Source organism: Papio anubis, chromosome 8 (genome assembly GCF_008728515.1).
Source record: "Papio anubis isolate 15944 chromosome 8, Panubis1.0, whole genome shotgun sequence".
Taxonomy (NCBI): domain Eukaryota; kingdom Metazoa; phylum Chordata; class Mammalia; order Primates; family Cercopithecidae; genus Papio; species Papio anubis.
In genome coordinates this window covers 75,228,710-75,251,334 of record NC_044983.1, presented here as the reverse complement: position 1 = coordinate 75,251,334, position 22,625 = coordinate 75,228,710, and the positions used below count along the sequence as shown (strand labels likewise).

Genomic DNA, 22,625 nt, shown 5'->3' with positions numbered 1-22,625 from the left:
TAAGTTAATTAACTTCTTTATGCTTTTGTTTCCTCATTTAAAAGATGGAAGTAAAAAGAGTACCTTCTTTCTAAAGTGGTTGTGAAGATTAAAAGATAAAGGATGCTGAATGCAAAGCACAAGCCAAATACTTAGTGCTTACAAATGTAAACAATAATAATAATTTCTTGTTATAATGTTTGCCTGTAATAAACAAGTCACATTATTATCCAACGTAGAAATATCAGGTCAAGTTTAAGACTGCAGAAATTTCAAATTCTCTACAGACTCTTTTAGGAAGCACAATTTACAAGCACTGTTGAATTATCTATTCAACTTCAACTTTAAATACAGCTCAATAAAAATTATAGAAGCCTGTGGAAAAGGATTATGAGAGAACACAGGCAAATAAAAACAGCTTATTTCAAGAATCAGCTCACACATAACTTCACATTTTTTCTTCCCTTTTTTTCAATCCCTAACCGAGCAAAAACCATCCCTGGCTCCTTTGTCCTAACCACTCTGTGTTCTACGTTCTGGTCGTTCATGTAAGACTCTTCTACTAAGCCCTGAATTCTTTGAAGGTGAGGACTACGCCATATTGAACTCTGGATCCTCAGTGACAATCCATAGTTAGACATTAGAGTCTTGTAAGAAACATAGCTGGATCCTTCGTCACAGCTACATCTAGCAAATAATAAAGATCTGTCTAATTTATTTGCTGACCGAATGAATTTGTACAAAGTAGGCATTGGTCCTGCATTCTAATGAATGTTTTGTTTGAAGACAGAATTCCTTTCACATGGAGGACACTTCCTTATGGAACAGTTAACTAGCATTTATGATTTTTGTGCCGTGATAGAATAACTTTGGAAGGAAAATGCCTTTGAGTCCTCGAATAGGCTTTAAAGGCACAGAAGGGGTTAACTGCCACAAGGTCAGTTTGTCTTGTCGTTAATGTCTTTCTTTACATATGTGGAAAAGAAAAATAATTGTGAGCCTGAGAGTTAGCAAAATATGCCTTAGGGATATCTAGGATACATAGAACTGTATAAAATATTTTAGTTAAATTGACTCAATTAGGTAAGGATGATGTTGATAATGATAGCTATCATCGTAGAGTGATACAATGAGCTAGGCTTGGCTTTGAGTGTTTGACTTACATTAAACCATTTAAATCTCACAACAACCTCAAGAGGAAGATGCTAGAGTTAAATGAGACTCAGATAATCCAAGTATCCATTTGCCCAATGTCATGTGGATTGTGGCAGAGCCGAAGTAAGCAAAATGAATCAGGATAAATCAAACCTAAAGAGTTGCACCTCAATAATGTTAATTGCCATGCTAATTCTTTAGGCTTTTCTTTTCAGACCCTCTTTATCTAGGGCCTCAGTTGTAAGTCAGTTTTATTTATTGAGTCAGTTATTATTATTATCATTAGCTTGTTGACATGTATACACCAAATATAGAAACTATATAAAGACTACAATAAAGCAAAAACAGTGATGGTTGTTGATTCTTTCTCTTGAGTTTTCTAAGTATAAAGCATTTTCTTATAAATTATGATCTACTCCAATTATGTCTTAGCCTATTATATTATTTGCAAAGAAAGGCCTTAGACATATTGTGGATGCTGATATGCTGTATGTGGCTGTTAATAAGAATCCATCCACATTTCTTAACCGACACTGATGTGTTGTTATTAGCACCAAATTCAAACTGTTTTGAGCAATAGGTAATCAATTGGACATAATAGCTAGACACAGCAAGTCAATAGTGAGATCTACAAAATATTGATGTGATTATATCAGGAGTTGTGAGAAACAAATATATATCAACCTTTCTTAATGATCTAGCTAGCAGGGGCATGTCTATCATAGGTAACTCACCATCGTAAGTATAGATGTTGATGTTGCGAGGTTCCGGGTAAAAGCAAGAGCAGATCAGTGACAGCATGGACAGCTCCTTCATTTTTTCCTTGTAGGCTGAAATGAAAAGCTGAAGATTAGTATATTTCACTTTTTCTGAATTTCCCTTTACTGCTTCTTTTAATTTGAATAATAATTATTGCTTCCTGCAGAGTGAGTATTGCCAGGTAGACTCCTTTGCATTCTTTCACTAAATATAAATGAATACAAGATGTCAACAGAACTCTGAAGTGCATGTTCCTTATTGCAGAGGACATGAATTGCATAGTACAGCAGGTTAAATAACAAGGGAAAGAAAGGGACTTAGAAAAACAGGGAAGGTCGAAGGAATTAAGATCTAGCAGGATAGGAGGGAGAGAGAGGAAACAGATGGAATCAGTGGAAACAGACATGACTACCAGAGAGAGGGGCTCATTCTAGTAAATGTGCATGCAGGTCTGTTGTACGTAAATAAGATTCTGGAGGGCTCATCTGCTGGTTCAGCCTGAATTGCCTCGTATTCATTTGGGAATAGTCAGAGAACTCATCAGGATAGTTATTAAACAAACACATTATCCAGGGTCCTATGTTGCTGCTTTCTCTTAATCTCCAAGGGCATTTTCTTATCTGTCCATCTTTTCTTTTTTCTTTCCTCTCTCTTTCTCTTTGAGACAGAGTTGCTCTGTCACCCAGGCTGCAGTGCAGTGGTGTGATCTCAGCTCACTGCAACCTCCATTTCCTGGGCTCAAGTGATCTTCCCCCCTCAGTCTCTCCAGTAGCTGGGACTACAGGTGCGCTCCACCATGCCTGGATAATTTTTGTATTTTTTGTACAGACAGAGTTTTACCAGATTTCTCAGGCTGGTCTCGAATTCCTGGGCTCAAGCAATCCGCCCACTTTGGCCACCCAAAGTACTGGGATTACAGGTGTGAGCCTCTACGCCCAGCCTCTTTTTTTTTTTTTTTTTTAAATTTCAAGTTTTATGTTAGATACAAGGGGTATATGTGAAGTCTTTTTACATGGGAATATTACTGATGCTGATGTTTGGGGTGCAGATCCCATCAGTCAGGTATTGAGCATAGTATCTGATAGGTAGTTTTACAAACCTCTCTCCTTCTCCCCTCTAGTAGTCCACAGAATTTATTGTTCTCGTATTTATGTCCATGTGTGCTCAGTGTTTAGCTCCCACTTATAAGTGAGAACATGCTGTATTTGGTTTTCTGTTCCTGCGTTAGTTCACTCAGGATTATGGATCCCAGCTGCATCCATGTTGCAGCAAAGGACAGGATTTTATTTTTTCTCACGGCCATGTTGTATTGCATGCTGTATATTTACCATATTTTCTTTATCCAACCTAAATAGATGGGCACCTAGGCTGATTCCGTGTCTTAGCTATTGTGAATAGTGCTGCCAAGAACATACCAGCGCACGTGTCTTTTTAGTAGAAGGATTTATTTTCCTTTGGGTATATACCAAGTAATAGGATTGCAGGGTCAAATGGCAGCTCTGTTTTAAGTTCTTTGTCTTTCCCTCTTTCTACACACACCAAAGCCCTGGATCTGAGCTCTGATTACGTCTGATAAGGATCTCCTTCCCTCCCTTGCAATCCAGCTTGGGTGCCAATCTTGCCATGCAGTTGTGAGAGTCCAGATTGTCACCTCCTTAGTCCTTCACTCCCCTTCCCTATTTCATTTTCTCATTTTCCCTCTAGGAGGCCTCCTGCCCCGGTAAACTTGGTGAGTATCTCATCACTGTCTGTTGTCATCAGGCCAGGTATCTGCAAACTACCAGGTGGGGGCAAGGAGGTAAAATCTTCTTATCTTTATTAATTATGCAATTAGTAAAATTAATAAATTAAGGAAAAGGGAAGAAAATGATGGGTATACTGTGCACTAACTTGTGAGAAAGTATAAGCAGATGGCTGTGACCTAAAATATAGACCTCCCAGGTTAACAGTTGCCTCTTGGCAGGGGCTTCTGGTCATTACGATAATATAACCCAAGGGAGAGTGGGTATCTTGGGAAAGAGGATTTTCGGAAGATGAGTTTGGGTATTATTCACAGGTCCATCTTTCCTTAGCCAGAAAGAAACATATTCAACCCCTGGATGCTTTAGATCCACAGATATTAGAATTATTCTAAGAGATTATTTAGTCAACTGTCCACCTACCTCACCACCAATTTTACAAATGAGGATATAGCTCCACAGAGGCCAAAGTCACATGTAACCAGTGAAAACGGTGAAGCTTCTGGATAAATTGCAGTAAATCAATCTATTTTAAAACTGCCAGAAGGCTTTCTTCTAGCTCTACATTTCTAGGGTGAGGTTCAATGTGTTAACAGGTGCAAAGATCAAATATCATCTGCCTATGATTCAACCTAACACATCCTGAGGATCTACTAAAAGAATCTCCTCATTATTTAGCTTATTTTCTTAAAATAAGCAATACATTTTGTCTTGTGCCATAAAAGTCCTGGAACACCCATTCTGAGGTACTTTATTGAACACCATTGGAATTTTAGAAGGCTAAACCAAATTTCTTTGTATCATTTGTTTATTCGGTTAGTGAAATTGTGTCACTTAATAAAGGCCCAGCCAGATCCAGATTCATATGGATGTTCAGTGAGAATCATAATTTCTGCCAGAGGATAAAACATTTGGTGATTTAATACATTTAATTCCGTGAACTAATTGAAAACAATAACAGCAAGGTTTTGTAGGCTGGTACCTTTTTTGGAAGAGAAATGCAATCTGGTATCCAAAACATTTTGCAAAATTAAGCACATATTAGAAGCATATGAAGCATATTACATGCTGACTTTATTAAGAAGGGTCAATCCAAACATAAAAATAAAATAAAAGATTTTCCATCTCACAAAATAGGAACAGATGAAAGCTGTAGCAGAACATGAATTTTTAGTGAAGAAAAACTCCTCAATATCTGTCCTTAGGAAATGAAATTCAATAATTTTCACTAAGGCCACTGCCCTAATTATGCTTGACAAGCTAATAAAGAGAGTTTAGAGTAAAAATTGTCAGGAGCCAGCACATTTAGAGCCCTATGTGTAATGAATAATCATTACTATTATGGACTGAATATTTGTGTCCCCCCAAAATTTGTATTTGAAATCTAATTCCCAATGAGATGGTATTTCGAGGTGGGGTCTTTGGAGAGTAATTAGGTTATGAAGGTGAAGCTTTCATGAATGGGATTAGTGTCCTTATAAGAAGACCAGAGAGCTAGCTCAATCTCTTTTTGCCACATGAAAATGCAACTAGAAATTGGCAGTCTGCAAACCCAAAGTGGGCCCTAACTAGAATCTGATCATTCTGGTAGCCTGATTGCAGACTTCCAGTCTCCAAAGCTGTGAAAAATAAATTTCTGTTGTTTATAAGCCACCTAGTCTATGGTACTTTGTTTTAGCAGCTAAAACTAAGAATATGATTGATAAAAATGTTCTTTCTTTTTCAAGGTGGTCTGGAGACAAAACCCAGTTAACCTCTGTGGGTGATTCCTTTAATAGCATTCTTATCTTTACTGTTATTTGTATCAAAGGCTATGACTCCACATAGCATGATGCTACCCAGTGACAGCCACTGCACAGATTCTCATTGATGAGTTGCTTGCATTCTAGGGAGATCCTTAAAAGTGAGCTGCAACCACAGTCCAAGTAAATCCTGATTGCTTCCCTGAAGCAAAGGCACACTCTCCTGTGAAGAAGGGTTTCCTCCTAACGTGGTACAGTTGCCCAAACTCCCCAGATGGCATTGCTGGAAAGGTATGTCATCAGGAAACAAACTTAAGACACAAATGAATAAGGCACATCAGGTTATGTACCTGGCTAAGGGAAATAGTGCAAAGAGAAAAAAAAGGGAAGAGACTTAATGAAAGAAGAACTGATAGGAAACTAACTGAATTTGGAGCCACTGAACACTTTGAAAGGTAGGATTAACTCGTGAAAGACTCTTCTCAGAAAGATTTTTTTTTTCCGGCTTGTCTGGGAACAACCATTAACATGAATTTTAACACTTATCATTTTGTTATTATTTAATTTGGAATTGATAGTGCAGTATCAGAATTTCTTCCGTTTATTCATCCTAGGCAAAATTTTATTTGACACCTTAGTTTTGGCTAAGGCTGTGTTTTGTTAAAGAAGTAGCGATATGTATTAGACTTCCTGATCACATATAAAAGATAGTAAAGAATGCTCTGGAAATGTCATTAATATACTACTTTGGGAGAAAATGTGTCATAATCTCTGAAAGGAATACTTGTTTGTGTCCCGACACATTGGTGTTCTTAATGACCATAAAGAAAACGTCGTTTGCAGGACCAGATGGCTGACCATGGCCTTGTGTTCAGGACGGCTCTGCTGATGAGGCCCAGATCTGTTAGCACATTCCCTTTCCACTTTTCCTTTCTCTTGTTTTCCCTGCAATCATATTAGCCTAGTGGGAGGTTTTCTCGGCAAGTCCTAAATACTCAATTTAAATGCAACCTCATTTTTTCCTTTTGAAAAGTGCCTGGGGATAAAGTAAAGGATAAAATCAGATGCTAAAGAATGCAGGATAGATGTTTCTTGCCCTTGGTTTTACGGCAATTCGATTTGCACGGTTTCTGATAGACAGAAAGGACAAAAGCACTTTATTTGAAGCTTGCCAGCTTATATATACAGTGGCAGAAAGCACTTCTTTCCTTAGGAAAAAAACCCCCCTGTCATTTCCAGGCAGTGGTGTCTTTAAACTGGGTAGAGTGGGGCACTGGCTATGGACCCTGCAGTCCTCAGAGCTGGTGCCAGGATTTAAAACGGCAGCAGTTAATGGGAGGAACAGGGTTCTCTGCAAATGGGTTCTAAAAACACCTGAGTCTTGCACCTGCAATTGTTAAACCCTGCTCTTCTCCTAACTCTGTCCTCCCTTTTCTCTTTCTCCCATTACCTAAGTCTTAACATAGACAGAAATCAGCTACCTTGCAGTTCATTTTTGGTTCCTTTTTTTTCCATAAGGAAATAACATTTCCTTTTTAATTTCAGAAATTAAGCCCCTGATGATAATTTTAACTCAATTCTGATCATATTGTGTGTGTTTGGAAGTTTGCTTACTTTGGGGCACTGTAACTCAAGGTCAGATTTTTTTTTTAAAAGTCAGATATGTAATCCCATTTAAAAATCCTTTTGGGAGGTCCATCCCTGTGATATTCTTTTTAAAAGACAAAATAGACTAAAATAATTTCTTTTCTTTTTCTTTTCTTTTTTTTTTTTTTTTTGAGATGCCCAGGCTGGCGTGCAGTGGCATGATCTCGGCTCACTGCAAACTCTGCCTCCCGGGTTTACACCATTCTCCTGCCTCAGCCTCCCGAGTAGCTGGGACTACAGTCACCCACCACCATGCACGGATAATTTTTTGTATTTTTTAGTAGAGACGGAGTTTCACCGTGTTAGCCAGGATGGTCTCGATCTCCTGACCTCATGATCCACCCGCCTCGGCCTCCCCAAGTGCTGGGATTACAGGCATGAGCTATTGCGCCCAGCCAATAATTTCATTTTGAACACTTCTTACATATTATATCGGCTCAAATTCGGAGCATAAAATATTTTGGCTGATGAATATGTAATTAATGATGTAATATTTAAAAAGAAAAAGAAATAACTCAGATTTTTAAATACTCCTTTTTAACATCTCAGAAGATCACTGACATGAGGTAATATTCTAGATATTTCTGCTATGATGATGTAATGCTAATTGCTTTAGAATAAAATTAGATTCAGTCCACATTCTACCCGTCTCTCTCTACAGAAATTATGGTTTTCTAAGCCAGGGAGGTTTTGAAATATTAATATTTTGACCGAGCAAAGCATTATAGTTTTTCTATGGGAATAGATATCAAATCAAATAAAGGGACATTTAAGAAGGTCAAAGCAGTACAACCCATCACTGGGTTATACAGAAACATATGAGGCTCTTAAATTTCAATTTCATGTATTCTTGGCACCAGTGATAGTGACAAGGAAAAGAAACTAGATGACATGACTCAGTCCTTGTGATCAAAATTGTAATAGAAGCAGTAAATTGTTCTAACCTGGTACCTCACCTTACCCTGGATTCCAGTTAAAGCTCCTGCTGTGTTTAATGAGAGTTCCGCTACATCATGCAGGCTCTTGTCCTTTTTTTCTTTCCCCTGATGAAAGAAATTCTTACAGTCCTTTTTGGAGACCGAATGACACTGTGGTTTAAAGGAGTAATGAAAGCCCTTTATTCTGTTTATGTGTCAAGATTTTTATCACCAAGTCTAATTCTGAGTATTGAGGGTTTCCTCCCCCCGCCAAGCCCCTAAATACTACCAGATAGTAAAACCTAAAATAATAGGTAGATTGGTTGGGACTTAAATGAGACAAAGCCAGGGTGAAAAATGGAGAGTCTGTTCATCTGGTTAAGGACAGTTCTCACGTAAGAATGACTATGCTCTTCCCTTCCTGCAATCTTCTGAGCTGGGCTGCTCCTGAGCAGCAATTTGAGGCTGCCATGACATTCTCTGAACTGTTTCTCCAAAATGGCTCAATGTAGCCCCCAAGTGATTTAAATTTCTCACTATTACTTTTTAATTCTTGGCTGAAGAGTAGAAAATATATTAGATCCATTTTTAATTAGCAAAACTTACTTCCTATGCAGAATGATTATTGCATTTGTGGGGCCAATGCCCAGAGTCACAAATGTTTTGGTCACCAGTGATAAGGATGCTGGCTTCATTGTTCACTTTGTTGTAATGTGTGGCTTTTCTCCAGAAAATAAACCTTGGCTTCTATCTCACATGGGTGTTTGAATTTAGCCTGACTATGACTTTGTATATAAGACTACATAAGGGTGGATTGCCTATTATGCTCTCAATGAAAGCAGAAACTTTTAGAAATAAAAAGTGTGAGACTTTTATCACACTGCAAAATAAAAAAATATTCAGATGACACTATTTCAGTTCATGGGCTAGTTGACTTTTCTGCTTGAATTAACCAGAAGTTGGGAGACTGAGAATACAGATTTAATGAACTGAAAAGGAGTCCTAGAGCTATCACCATGGGATGGGGTTGACTGTTTTCAGATAATGAAATATCTAATTTATATAGATATAAATAACAGTGGGAAGACACGGAGTTAGATTAAGCAGCTGCAATATGTACCACAAACCTATTAGTTATATCATGATTTAATTCCTTTATCAATCTAAGGAATTAAAAGTTCAGAGCATATTTCTTGGAGAATTTGCATAAAAACCTTACTTCCATAGGCTGGTATAAGGTTTCAATGGATTTGAAGAGCCTCCATATTGCTGTTTTAGATCTGAGTATGCCTTGTAAAATTCACTTTATGTATAATAGTTATTAACATCAACTGTGAAACAAATATTTTAACTTGGTGTTACTGCCAAGTAATATTTATCAACGTTCCACCAAAAAGAATTCTTATCTGGGTAGTGGACAAATTGTACTTAAGGCAGTCTCCCTAAATATTGTCTTAGGAAATGAATGATATCTGAATAATTAATGGAAGATAACTATTTCAGACAAAGGCCACAAAAGCTGCATGTAGGAGCTGAAATTTTGCTTTCCTCCATAATCCGAAAAAGAATATCCACGTGTTCTTCAATGAAATTTTGTAAAATGTGCAGTGTGTAGCATTTACTCAACAGTGTCCTCAAAGTTGCATTTTGCAAACCCCATTCATTAGAGTTTTATTTTAGCCACTCATTCAAACACTGTGCATTGTTTTGCACAGTTTGTGGCATTAGTTTGCCTTATGTAAATGGTGCAGTGAACAAAAACTGAACAGTTAGGTAAGAGTTTCCACCTGAACGACAAGCTCCAAGATTTTGCTAGTCATACTTAAGTAATATGTCTTATGGTCACTTTGTGTCAAAGAGAATAGAATAAATATATTCTATTTTATATTTATAAAATATGTTATATTTTATACTTGTAAAATATAACATATACTATATATAAATAGAAAATAATACTGTCAAGGTTTATAACTGCCTGATGTTACACAAAAGGTTGCAGTGATTTTATTTTGGAGTATCTCTGGCAGTATGTGGGAATAACAGAGCCTGTGAGGTGAGTGTGAAGCATCGTACTGTTTGTTCCACAGTGTAATTATCTTCAGCATGCATCTCAGAGGCAGCTAAATAGGGTGAAATAAATCTTTTGGGTTAACCTAGATATGACATTGAAAATTGCTTTTTTGTTTTGAAACTCAAATGTTACTTCCTCAAGATTTGCAATGTAGACTCATTTCCTGAAACAGGTTTTATCACATCATAGCCTTGAACTTTAATGAGTATAATTTTCTGCAAAGAACCTAAGGCAATATACAATGCAAGTAAGTAATCCTCCTGAAGCCTTTGCATTCCAGTTTTTTGTCATCCAGTTTATGTTACAAATAGGGTCAAAATATAAAAGACAACTTACTCTAGGATAAATTTTCCATTAAATTTTTTTTTTCCTGGATACTTTGAAATAAAACTCCTTTGAGAAGTGGTTATTTTCTCCTGAATACACAGTTCTCAAAGGAAGACATATTAATGTCCAGCAGTTATATGAAAAAAGGCACAAGATCACTAATCATCAGGGAAATGCAAATCAAAACCACAGTGAGATATCATCTCACACCTGTTGAAATGTCTGTTCTCAAAAAGACAGGAGATTGGTTAGCCAGAATGTGGAGAAACGGAATCCTTGGGCATTGCTGGTGGAATGTAAATTCCTAGAGCCATTATGCAAAGCAGTATGCAGGTTCCTCAAAAAATTAAAAACAGAACTACTAGGCCAGGTGCCGTGGCTCACGCCTGTAATTGCAGCACTTTGGGAGTCTGAGGTGGATGGATCACCTGAGGTCAGGAGTTCGAGACCAGCCTGGTGAACATGGTGAAACCCCGTCTCTACTAAAAATACAAAAATTAGCTGGGCATGGTGGCATGTGCCTGTAATCCCAACTACTCGGGAGGCTGGGGCAGGAAAAATCACTTGAACCCAGGAGGCAGAGGTTGCAGTGAGCCTAGATGGCACCACTACACTCCAGCCTGGGCGACAGAGCAAGGCTCTGTCTCAAAAAAAAAAAAATAAATAAATAAAAATAAAAAATAAAAAAAACTACTAGATGATTCAGCAGTCCCACTACTGGGTATATATCCCAAAAAAGTGGAATCAGTATGTCAAAAAGATTATCTGCACTCCTATGTTCACTGCATCATTATTCACAAGAGCCAAGATATGGAATCAATCTGAGTGTCCATCAACAGATGAATTAATTAAGAAAATGTGCTACATATACACAATGGAATACTATTCAGCCTTAAGAAGGAAATTCTGTCATTTGTGACAACACGGATGGGCCTGAAGGACATTATGTCAAGTGAAATAAGCCAGGAACAGAAAGACAAATACTGCGTGATCTCAGTAAAAAAGTAGAACTTGTAGAAGCAGAGAGTAGAAGGGTGGTTTCCAAGGGCTAGGGTGGAGGTGGTAGAATGGAAAGATATTGGTCAAGGATACAAAGTCTTAGTTAGATAGAATGCATAATTTCTTTATATTTCATAATAAGTATATATATGATAGGCATAAAATATTATATATGACGTGACGAATGCTTCATAAAGCCATTAATGTCTCAAATTTCAAATTGTTAAACCATCAGGGCAATTTCTACTCTTCCACATACTACATGCAAGGTCTATTTTTGGCTTCAAATATTCTTTTTCTACTGTTAGATAGAATAAGTGATGCATAAAATATAAGCTTTTTGGATACCATCTGGAACTCCATTTGAATCCTTGATACTCATTCTTAAGACATGAGAAGGACTACATGTTGCTATGACTGGCTGAGTCAGATTAGAATAACCTGTGCATTTTATCTGTCACAGAAAATACCATATGACTTGGTCATAAACATACCCCCCCAAAAATTAAGGCAAAAATAGAATCAAGTGTTTGATCTGCAAAGATAAATATGACTTGGAATTTGGCATGATAAATTACTGATAAACCAAACTCACAACTTGAGAATACATTATAAACGAAGGCACAATGTTAGCTCCCCTTTATGTCCTATTTTCTCTTGTTTATTCAGCCTAAATATTACTTATAAAAAAAAGTGGGATTCATGGTTTTAAACATTGCTCAGATCTTCAAAAGTTTTACAAAATAATAACAGGAAGGGTCAGACAGAGGATATACAGATTAGAATATGGTGACAATTCCTAAATGTCTCCAGTAGTTGTGGCCTTGACGTTCATTAAGACTGGGTTTGTATTTTCCTAAAAACAGAAGTGAAGCAAACTTAATGGTTTCCATCACAAGGGGCTTGGAGTTTCTTTTCTTTCTTTCTTTCTTTTTGTTTTTTTTCAAGGACAAGGTTATTTTCCAGGCTTGTTTCACAGACCTTAGCCCTTACTTCTCTATGGCTTTGTTTGCTGCTAATCATTTCCTTGCAACTATACTTAAGTTTCTTGAGGGCAAGGGAAGGCATCTCCTTTAACATTTGCTGTATTTTCCCTCGTACCGACGAGTGTGTGTTGCAGTTAGCTGGTGTTCCCTAAATGCATATTCATTGGTTGCTAAGCAGGGAGGGGCTGTCCCTTAGCTGCAAATGGTAGCTGCTGAATCTTCCAGTGGCCCAGTTGGCTTCCCCATGAAGAAGAAGTGTAGGGTAGGGGTTAAGAGCCTACCTGGAGCCAGATTGACGTCAACTCTTCTGTCCACTAAATTCCTTTATATTATGCTACTGACTGGTATTTCTGTGCATTTTGAAGTGCAAGAATACTTCTTCTCTTCCTTGGCCCTCACCACATAGCTTTAGCTACAGTGATAGTTTGAAAATGGAACTACTTGGTGGTACCACTCTAATTTCTTGGCGTAGAGGCAAAATTTAAGAAAGTATTCTCATTTCTATCCTTCAAAAGGCAAACTTCACAATAGCAGATAATCAACCTTCTCTATGTAAGGAAAAGAGAAGGCAGGTGAATGTCTCCTTTGTCTTCATTTATATGTTCTCTCACTTATTTGAGCTCCTATACTAGTGAGTGAATGTTAGTTACCCCAGGGTAAGGGCAAGAATATGATAGAAACTGAAGATTTGAGCTCTAGGTCAGGAACTATTCAACCTTAGATAATTTATTCAACCTTCTGAACATGAGTATATTTATCCACAAAATGGGGATAGGGTATTGTTGTAAGGATTGAGTTAGATAATGTATTGAGAAACTGAAGTGCTGTACAAGACATTGCTAATAAGCATTAATTTCTCCAAATTGATCTTTATTCTTTTTTTTTTTGAGACAGAGTTTTTTGCTCTTGTTGCCCAGGCTGGAGTACAGTGGCGTAATCTCGGCTCACTGCAACCTCCACCTCCTGGGTTCAAGCGATTCTCCCTGCCTCAGTCTCCCAAGTAGCTGGGATTACAGGTGGCAACCACCACGCCCAGCTAATTTTTGTATTTTTAGTAGTAGACTGGGTTTCACCATGTTGTCCAGGCTGGTCTCGAACTCCTGAACTCAGGTGGTCCACCCACCTTGGCCTCCCAAGTGCTGGGATTACAGGCATGAGCCACCGAGCCCTGCCTGTTCTTTAGTCTTTGGGTGACCTTTTGAAGTTTTAAGGGGCTTTGCTATAGCCAAGTGTTGTGGAGCCTTATTTCTTATAATTCTCCCTGCTTCTCTTACTTACTTTGTCATAATAATCAAATCACCAAACACAGTTAGAGCTCTTACTATGTCTAAGAAGACTGGGCGTACAGTGTTTAACGAAGTCAGCTTGGGTCAGACTGATTTGTTTCAAATCCTGGTGCTACCATTTTTGTTGGCTGTGACTTTACCTCCTTTCCTTTCTCACCTGTAAAAATGAGGATGATAATCCTCCTATAAGATACTTGGCACAATCACAGTACTTGACCCAGTAAGTACCCAATACATGTTGGACAATAATGCAGCAATGCGAAGAAAGACAAAGTAAGTGAAACAAGTTTCTAGCCTAAAAGAAGTCATTAGTATAGTTGGGTATAAGAGGAAAAAAAAAGTTTATAGTGCAAAAAAATAAAAAAATAGTTCAAAATGTGGAAAACAGTCTATAGTGCAAAAAAAAAAAAAAAAAAAAAAGTTCAAAATGAGGAATCTAGAGTGCAGTGGAAAGAGCATTAGATTTGAAACTTGGCTCTTCCCTGGCCCACGTTTGTGATCAGGAGCAAGTCACTCAACTTTCCATGGCTTCTGTATTTCTTTCCTGTCAATCAGGAATAATGAGACATGTCTCAAAGTGCTATAAAAATCAAATAGGAAAAAGTGCATGGGACATGTGACTTGTAGCTGGCTGAAACAGAGTAGGTGAATGATAAATAACAAGGGACATGATAACAAATATTGCTACAAGATGGTATACGGCTAGTAGTCAAATTCATTGTTAGATAGTAAACTTGTGAGAGTTCACAAGAAGGAAAGATCAAGGAAAGCTGGATTCAAGGTTGACTTGGAAAGCCTGCTATTATTTGTTTTGTGGAGAGCATGATCTTTCTGAGCAGCAAATTTGAGAAATCCTCCTTGACTTTTTAGCTGGCTATCCTCACCGTATGTATTCGTAGTTCACTTCTAAAATTTATCCAAAGGGATGAAACATATAGTTTTCTGGATAGAATAATTTCATGGCTCTTTGTTATTTGTAGGAGTGACATCTTCTTTTTGCAATGAGTTTAAGTGGACAGGTTTTTATTCTTTTCAGCTATGCAAGCTGGACACAAAGTCCAGTTTTTTTTTTTTTGTTTTTTTTAAGACGGAGCCTTGCTCTGTCACCCAAGCTGGAGTGCAGTGGCCGGATCTCGGCTCACTGCAAGCTCCGCCTCCCGGATTCACGCCATTCTCGTGCCTCAGCCTCCGGAGTAGCTGGGACTACAAGCACCCGCCAACACGCCCGGCTAATTTTTTTGTATTTTTAGTAGGGACGGGGTTTCACCGTGTTAGCCAAGATGGTCTCGATCTCCTGACCTCGTGGTCTGCCCGCTTCAGCCTCCCAATGTGCTGGGATTACAGGCATGAGTCACCGTGCCCGGCCTCCTTATTTCTTACCTTGGGTAAGTTGTAATACAGCTTGCCACAATCCATAACGAATACACACTGTAACTGTGTACACTGTCTTAAAAAAATTCATTCTCAGAAAAATTTCAACAAATGGAATCTGATCCTTTCAAAGCCGCTTAGTTCAATATTTCTTCAATGTTGTTTCTGAAGTTAGAAAAACTTTTCATCCTAAATACTGAATTTCATTTACCTTATTTGTTTTATCACAAAACCTTTTTTGAAAAACATCATCAACCAAGTCTTTGGTTCATAACACTTGCAATTCTTTTATTTCCACCTTCATGCTTTGGCTCTGCATTCCACAACCTCATTAGAATTTTTTTTTTTTTTTTTAAATAAGTAAGGGAAATGCCTACATTTTTTTCAAAGCTGAACTCTCCTGCTTAGTGCAATATATTATGACCTTGTGAGAGTTTAAATTGTAATGGTGCTTTCATATAAAGCTCCTCCTTTGTCACTATTCCATGTTTATGAGAGAGTAGAACATATTTTATTACCTGTATTTTATGGCTTATAAATGTGAAAAAATACTGAGGATTTTTATATGCAGATTATCATCAACAGTATCTAATATGAAAAAGAACTGTACTATACTAGTAAGTATAAGCACATATTTCTCTTAATATGTCTGCAGCTATGTCATAAATATAATTCCTGGTTTATGTACCATACATTTACATGATTTGATATTTTGGAGGCAAAACAAAATGCTTAAAATGCTTTGTTATTGGTAGTTATCCTCCCTTAAACCTTTGTACTCAGATGCTAGATGAATACTAATTTTATTCCACAAGATATCTTTGTTGCTCTAGTAATTACATTTTACTGATACCTTATAGATTTTAAAAATAGCAGTAACAGATTATTGATTGGTACCTGAAACACTATTGATTGTAAAGGCATTGCTTTCATGCGTGGTTGAGATAATAGTCCTAAACTCTTAAGTATCCATATCCTTTTCGTCACCACACTCCTCTAAGGTATATTCTGTTTGTATTATTTGACTCAAGTGTCTTTGTCGTGCTCATCCTCTAATGGGTGAAGAAGAGGAAGGCTAAATTGATCCAGATAAGAAAGTAACTGGAGGATCCCTGAAAGAAAAGATCTAGCTGAAGGAAGGGTGTTTAAAGTGGAAGCAGGAGAGCCAGGAGGGTGCCAGGCATGGAGGAGACTGGGAGGTGGCAATGAGATATTGTGCACAGTCAGGTGATATGGGGTGGGAGTGAAACCTTATGGATTGATAAGATGTTAAGAAAGAACGAGAGGTTCTGTGCGTGTGTATGCATGCGTGCATGTATATGTGTGTGTGTGTGTGAGATATAATTCTTTTTCCTGCATTCAAAAGACCTCAGTGTAGACTTTTATATTTTAATATTTCTAAAGTCATTTTTTATTTCTACTGAATGATGAACCTTCCTGGGTAAGCAAGAAGGCTCAGTTTTATTGAAGGCATATAGGTATTTGAAGTAGGGTGAGATATAAAATATGACAGGGAAACATGAAATAAGAAATATATGCAAGATAAATATACTTTTATTTTAAATACCCATCTTACTTATTGTGCTGTGACCAAGATAAAATGCTTAACTATTAAATTCTGGCACTGCGTAGAATGGATTTTTCCTTGGAGATATACTACATTGGCTGCTGTCTGATAGATTGATACCACCTCTCCCTCTACCATGGAGAATTATTGAGCAGTAATCATTTCCTCAATTCCAAGTAATTTCTAGGTTTGTAATACATGTAGAAATTAACGAAGTATAAGAATTGAGATGTTTACTTTAAATTTTTATTATTTTTATTTAGTATTTTCATCATTTATCTAGGGAATCAGGGAAGGGGATTAATATTTTTGATTACCAAATGCTCAACAATCAATTGCTTACTTAACAACCATGTGATTTAGGTGTTGTTTTCCTATTCATAACTGAGAAAATTGTAATATAGAAATGATTCATAAATTTGCTTAAGAATTCTCAGATAGTGAGTAGCGGAGCATGGTTCAAAACCATGCCCACTGGATACCCACACACGCCTCTAATCCACTAGAGCTCTCTCTTACCTGTAACAGGAACAGTTACTGACCTAAGGACTTTTGGGGGGAACTTGTGGTACTGCTTTTTAATTTTCATAGGATTTTACATTCTTTTGAGTTCCAAGACAAGCTGATTACTTTTAATTGCACAGAGCTTTACACTTCTGTTTTAACTTTTGAAGGCAGCTTTAAACTAAACTTTAACACATTTGGACATGGGCTGCTTTGTCTAAGCAGAGTTTGCACCATCTCAGGAAGGTGGACCCAGAGGGTAGAGTGTCAAGGTTGTGCCAGGAAGGGGTAGACATGGACCAGAAGCAAAGTAAGTACTGAGTTTTATCTCTGGCTTATCATCCCTCTCCTATTTTCAGTGTCTACTTGCTGGGGGCACCCCTGCTTCCAGAGATTCTCTAAGCTTGATGGCTGCCATCTTGGGCCACCACTTACCACCCTTCCCTTAAAGCAGATTGAGTTGGGGAAAAGTTGGGTGTGGACTGACTATAATAAAACGATGGATGAGTTAATTGCTTCTTCTGAGCCAACGTTCATTTAAGAAGAAGAAGGCTCTTCTTTAGGAGGAAGAAGGGCTGGCCAGGTGGGTTCTAATCACAAGAACTGCAAAATGTCTGATGCTGTTGTCAGAGGGACTCAAGTAACATTTTCTTTCACTTTTCATTACTTAGAAAGTATTTTTCAAAAAGCAAATGACTCAGTTTTTGATTGTGCTCCTTATTTCCTCTTTACTCATTCTAAATGCATGCACATGGGTATTTATATTATATCTAATGACAATTTAAAAACTCAACTTCTTGCATTTATATTTATATATACACAAAAATATATTATATATATTCTTGACAGACAGTAATCACTTTCACGTTTGTTTCCCTGAGTCTGAAAAAGACCTTCTGATATGGACAAGGCAGTTCACATGGCTATTTTACAGATGCTGAATTAGAGGAACAGAGAGAAAAATTGACCTGACCAAGGTGAGTCAGCGGGAGTAAAGACTAAAACTCAGAATCCCTTCTGGGCTCTTCCTTCCATGCAGCACCAGCAGCACTGGTGGAGAAAGGCAGAGCTGATGGGAACTTAGGCTCTGACCTCTTGATGCCTTGTTGCAGAGTTCCAGAGAAGAGGTAACTCACATGCTGTCCTGGCCTGCTGCTTGGGGACCTTACAGGTCACTGCTATTTTAGGTTTACTCCAAGTGTGGTTTGGAATCAGCCTCATCAGCACCACCTGAGAGCTTGTTAGAAATGCAAATCCATGGGACCTGCTTCAGACCCATGCAGTGAGAACCTCTGGGGGTGGAAGCTAGCTCCTCAAACACTGCTGATTCTCAGTAAAATTTGGGAGGCATTTTAATTAAAGAATTATCTGGCCAGATTGGTTGATGGACTCATTAAATATTTAAAATTTTCAGCCTTTTGGTGGATCTTAGTACTTCCTAGTTGATATTGCTAGTGTATCATTATGTACTATCTTGTAATATTGTAGGGCAGTATAATAAAACTGTTAAGATGGTGAAATTGTGAGATGGTGACTTCCATTTATAGTTATACATTTGACATGTACAGGATCTTTTTTTTTTTCTGCAAAAGACTAAATCCACTAAGAGTGAGGAACATTTTTATTTTTGTTCTCGTAATACCTAGCACAGGCTTCAGAACAAAGCTGGTGCTCCAATCCATTTTACTTTAGTTAGTGACACTGACTATCAATGACTTTAAACTGAAGACAAATATGCCTAGTGTGTGGCTTTTCTCACTGTGCATGTTTTATGACAGGACAGTGGAGGGAGTGCTAAACCTTATTTTGTATGAATGTGTATATATGTATGAAATAGGCACATACATGATATATAACATATTTATATATTACATATAAATATTTTATAATAGGTAAATAGTATACACAACTTTATTATATGTAATACATATATATTACTATATATATAATATACATTAGACCTGTGTCCCGAGTCTGCCTCTGAGGCTTGCCACTGAATAAATTATTTGAGCTTAAATTCACCAATCTTTAAATAAGACAACTTGTGTACTATGCCCATCTCAGAGGATTATATGAAGATTAAAAAGAATGAAGCAGGTGAATGTTTTCTAAAAAAGGCAAGGTCCCATATAGATAGATCATGCGGTTTAATTTTTCTTTCGAACATTTTTTAGTCTTCTGTGCTTACCTGCTCCTTTTTAAAAACTATATAAGAAAAAAATCATCAGAAGTAGAATAAAAAGATAATTTTTAAAGTGACAAAAGTGCAGGAGCATTGTAATATGTCATCAAAAGACTAGAACAACTTTGGTAATTTTTCATGTGTTTGAAGAATTATTATGAGAAGGGTGCTAATTGGAAATTCTCAGATAAAGCTGTAAGACTGAAATAATAACAGTAGATATATTTGTTGGAAATAAAAATAACTCTGCAGTAATAAAAATAATTATGTTCTGAAGCAGAGTTACCAGGGAGGCTGCAATAAGTCTATCCTAACAGTGTCTCAGATGATTGATGTTCTTCCCCTGAGAGTCTGGAAATGATAACAGTACCATCATGATGGGATTTTCTGGTCTCAGTTTTGTAACAGTCAATATATTATAAATTGGGGTTGTTTCATGTGAGTTAGGTTGCTCCTCACTAGGAAGCCCAAACTGGAAAACTATTATTATAATAGGTTTACCGTGAGCAGCTTTGTTAATGGAAGTTAAACTTTATGGCTGCATTTCACAGGGAAAAAAAAAATCTTCCAAAAGACAGAGTAGAATGCTAATAAAAATTTAATTTACACTTTAACACGCTCTCTTGTAAAAGTATTTGTGGGACTAGGTTTAGATAAATTTTACTCAATTCTCTTTATCCTGATATAAAGACTTACAACTAAAAGATAGACAGATTTATTATCCTGATGATCTATTGTTATATTGAGTACTTGTCCTAATGGATAATGTACAAACTCCAACATCCAAAATATAATTATTCCAGAAGAATAACTGCTAAATAGGCACTCTTGCAGGCCTTGTTTTACAATCTTTGTAAAAAAAAATTCAGTCCTAGGCAATATTCTTGCTCTATAAAAATAAATTATTTTAAATGTGCTCTATGAGAACTGCAATTATCTATTTCTTGCCATAAATAAATTTTGAAACCTACAATTTTCCAGAGTATTAAGTATTTTACTCTGGAGGTCAACAACAAGTGAGGAAAAACTTAAAATATTTTTGTTACCGTTTTATAGTAAAATATGTGACTCCTTCTCTAAGTACAATTCCTAGAGAAGCTATATTTCCAGATGACTAGCAAAATGATTGCTGAAATGCATTAATTAACCTTTACATTCACATAAAAGTGTTTTGTGAGAACAAATGTACACAAAATGTTATCTTTAATCATGACTAATAAAAATGGTTATTATAAACACAAGTTTTACTACTGCAAATGTCTCCTTGACAAATGACAGGGCCTGATTCCTTTATTAAAAGATAATTAAAAATGTTTCACAAGGGATTCAGAACCTTCCTACGGTTTTCTCCTGCCTGCCTGCCTGCTTTGGTGGTAATAATATGAAGAGAATCTTGAAATAATATCTGTTATATTAAATGTGCATGTGTAAATTAATTTTATTCAACAAAATGTTAAAACTAAATATCTGTGGCCTATGGAAGTAGTTAAGGAACCATTTTGAAATGTGCTAACTGTGATGGGACTAAGAGGATTAAGTCAACGTTATTTCTGGAACTGGTCATCAGAGTGTGTTCATGCCAGAAATCGATGCTGTGCTGAACCTGCAGAATGCCACGTGTCTCATACATTACAACCCACACGGACTCATAGCTCTTTCTCCCAAAACCTAAATCATGACAATTATTTGAATAAGCTCCAGGTAAGCTGTTAAAACTAATCATCAATTTGGAAGTATTTTCTCTTCAAGGTGAGTCTGTGATCAGAAAGGAGAAGACCATCTCAGGTCTGTTTAAATAAAATGGTGGTATCACAGGTGTGACCTCTGCAGTGCGAGCACCTCTAACATGGAACAGATACGAGACTAGCAGGATTTGGTGAAACATGAATTCCAAAGCCAGATGGCCTGGGCCCAAATTCTGGATCTGACTAACTGTGTGATCTTGAGTAAGATACTTCAACTTTCTGTGCCTCAGTTTCCATATCTGTAATAGAACCTACTTCTTAGGATTGTTAGGTGATTAACACAGTTAATATGTGGAAAGTTCCTAGAACACTGCCTTGCATGTTATATGTGCTATACAAGGGTTAAATCAATCGATAAAAGTTACTTCCCATAGAGAATCTGGAATATATGAATACACCAGAAAAACTGTTGAAAGAAAGCACCATTGCAGGAAAATTTTCGAGTAAAGAAATAGGAAGACTTACTGGCTCGAGGTCCTCAAGTTTAGATTTTTGTCATCTCCAAATGAGGTTATACAGATAGCCACGCCCGACTGCCAGAATTTAACATTTAAAACATGAATTACTTTTGTAATGCTGTCTTAGTGTGTCTTCCTTTCCTTCAATGTACAAGAAATTGCAAAAATGGAAAGTTTCCCAGCTTCTGAGAGACCCTGAAATGAACTGTTAACAACTGAATGGCTAACTTGGAGACTTAGTCCAACTTTGTGTTGAGTAACAGTATATTCTGCAAACCCTGAAGCTAGTTTTATTTGGGATCATGTTTTTAGTGCCCTATTTGGGAAATGCTATATTTTTAATTTGAGATATTTCAGGTATCTTATTATTTTTGCAGCATAACATTTCCAGAAAGGTGGTGATGGCTGCGTGGTCAGCCAGTCACTGCATGGGAGACCTGACTATGTCTTTGATGCTATTCCTTGAAGATCCTCTTTTTTATCTGTAAGTTGACTTTCTTAGAAAGTTAGAATTGAATAATGAAGATCCTTTATTGACTTAGATAAGCAGAAGAAAACACTCACACTCTTTTCAAATATACAGTCATACTCAATAAATTCTTAAGAATTTTCTCACATAGCATTCAGGAAGAAATACTCTTAGAATAATTTGGTAAATAATAAATATAAGATATATTGAGGCAGCAATCTTTTGTTTTAATTTCTTCAGTATTGCTATTCATAAATAATAGTAAACTTGCATTATTGATTTATCATCCTTGTCAACTGTCCCACAAGGCGCATTCACATTCATTTCTTCTTAGGCAGACTTTCTTTCTCTCTCTCTTTCTCTCTCTCTTTCTCTCTCTCTCTCTCTCACATGCTCACACAGAGAGCCAAATTCTTATTTTCTACCTTTCTCTCGAAGGTCTTCTGCTGAGTCCTGCAATATGAATATAATTTTAAAAATCCAATTAAGAGAGAGTGATGGTGCAGAACACATAATTCCCAGAGTAATAAAATCCCTAGGTATATGAGTTCAGAAGTAAAATATTTTGTAAAGATTGCCATGGATTTAAAAATGTTAAGGCATAATACCAGAGCTTACTACGAGGGGTACCTGTATATTACAAGTTAATATCCCTAAAACTGATGTGTTTGGTGGTCAGAATCAGCATCATCTGGGAGCTTGTTCGGAAGACAGAATGTCTG

At 37.0% G+C, this 22,625-nt stretch overlaps 1 protein-coding gene across 1 annotated transcript in view; it reads right to left on the bottom strand.

Annotated features, from left to right (window-relative positions):
* STMN2 (stathmin 2) overlaps window positions 1-22,625 on the bottom strand; it is a 55,722-nt gene that overhangs the window by 27,325 nt on the left and 5,772 nt on the right. Inside the window, exon 2 of the mRNA XM_003902892.5 lies at window positions 1,869-1,964. Within this exon, the coding sequence (XP_003902941.1) occupies window positions 1,869-1,964 (96 nt within the window). The remainder of the gene's footprint in view (window positions 1-1,868; window positions 1,965-22,625) is intronic.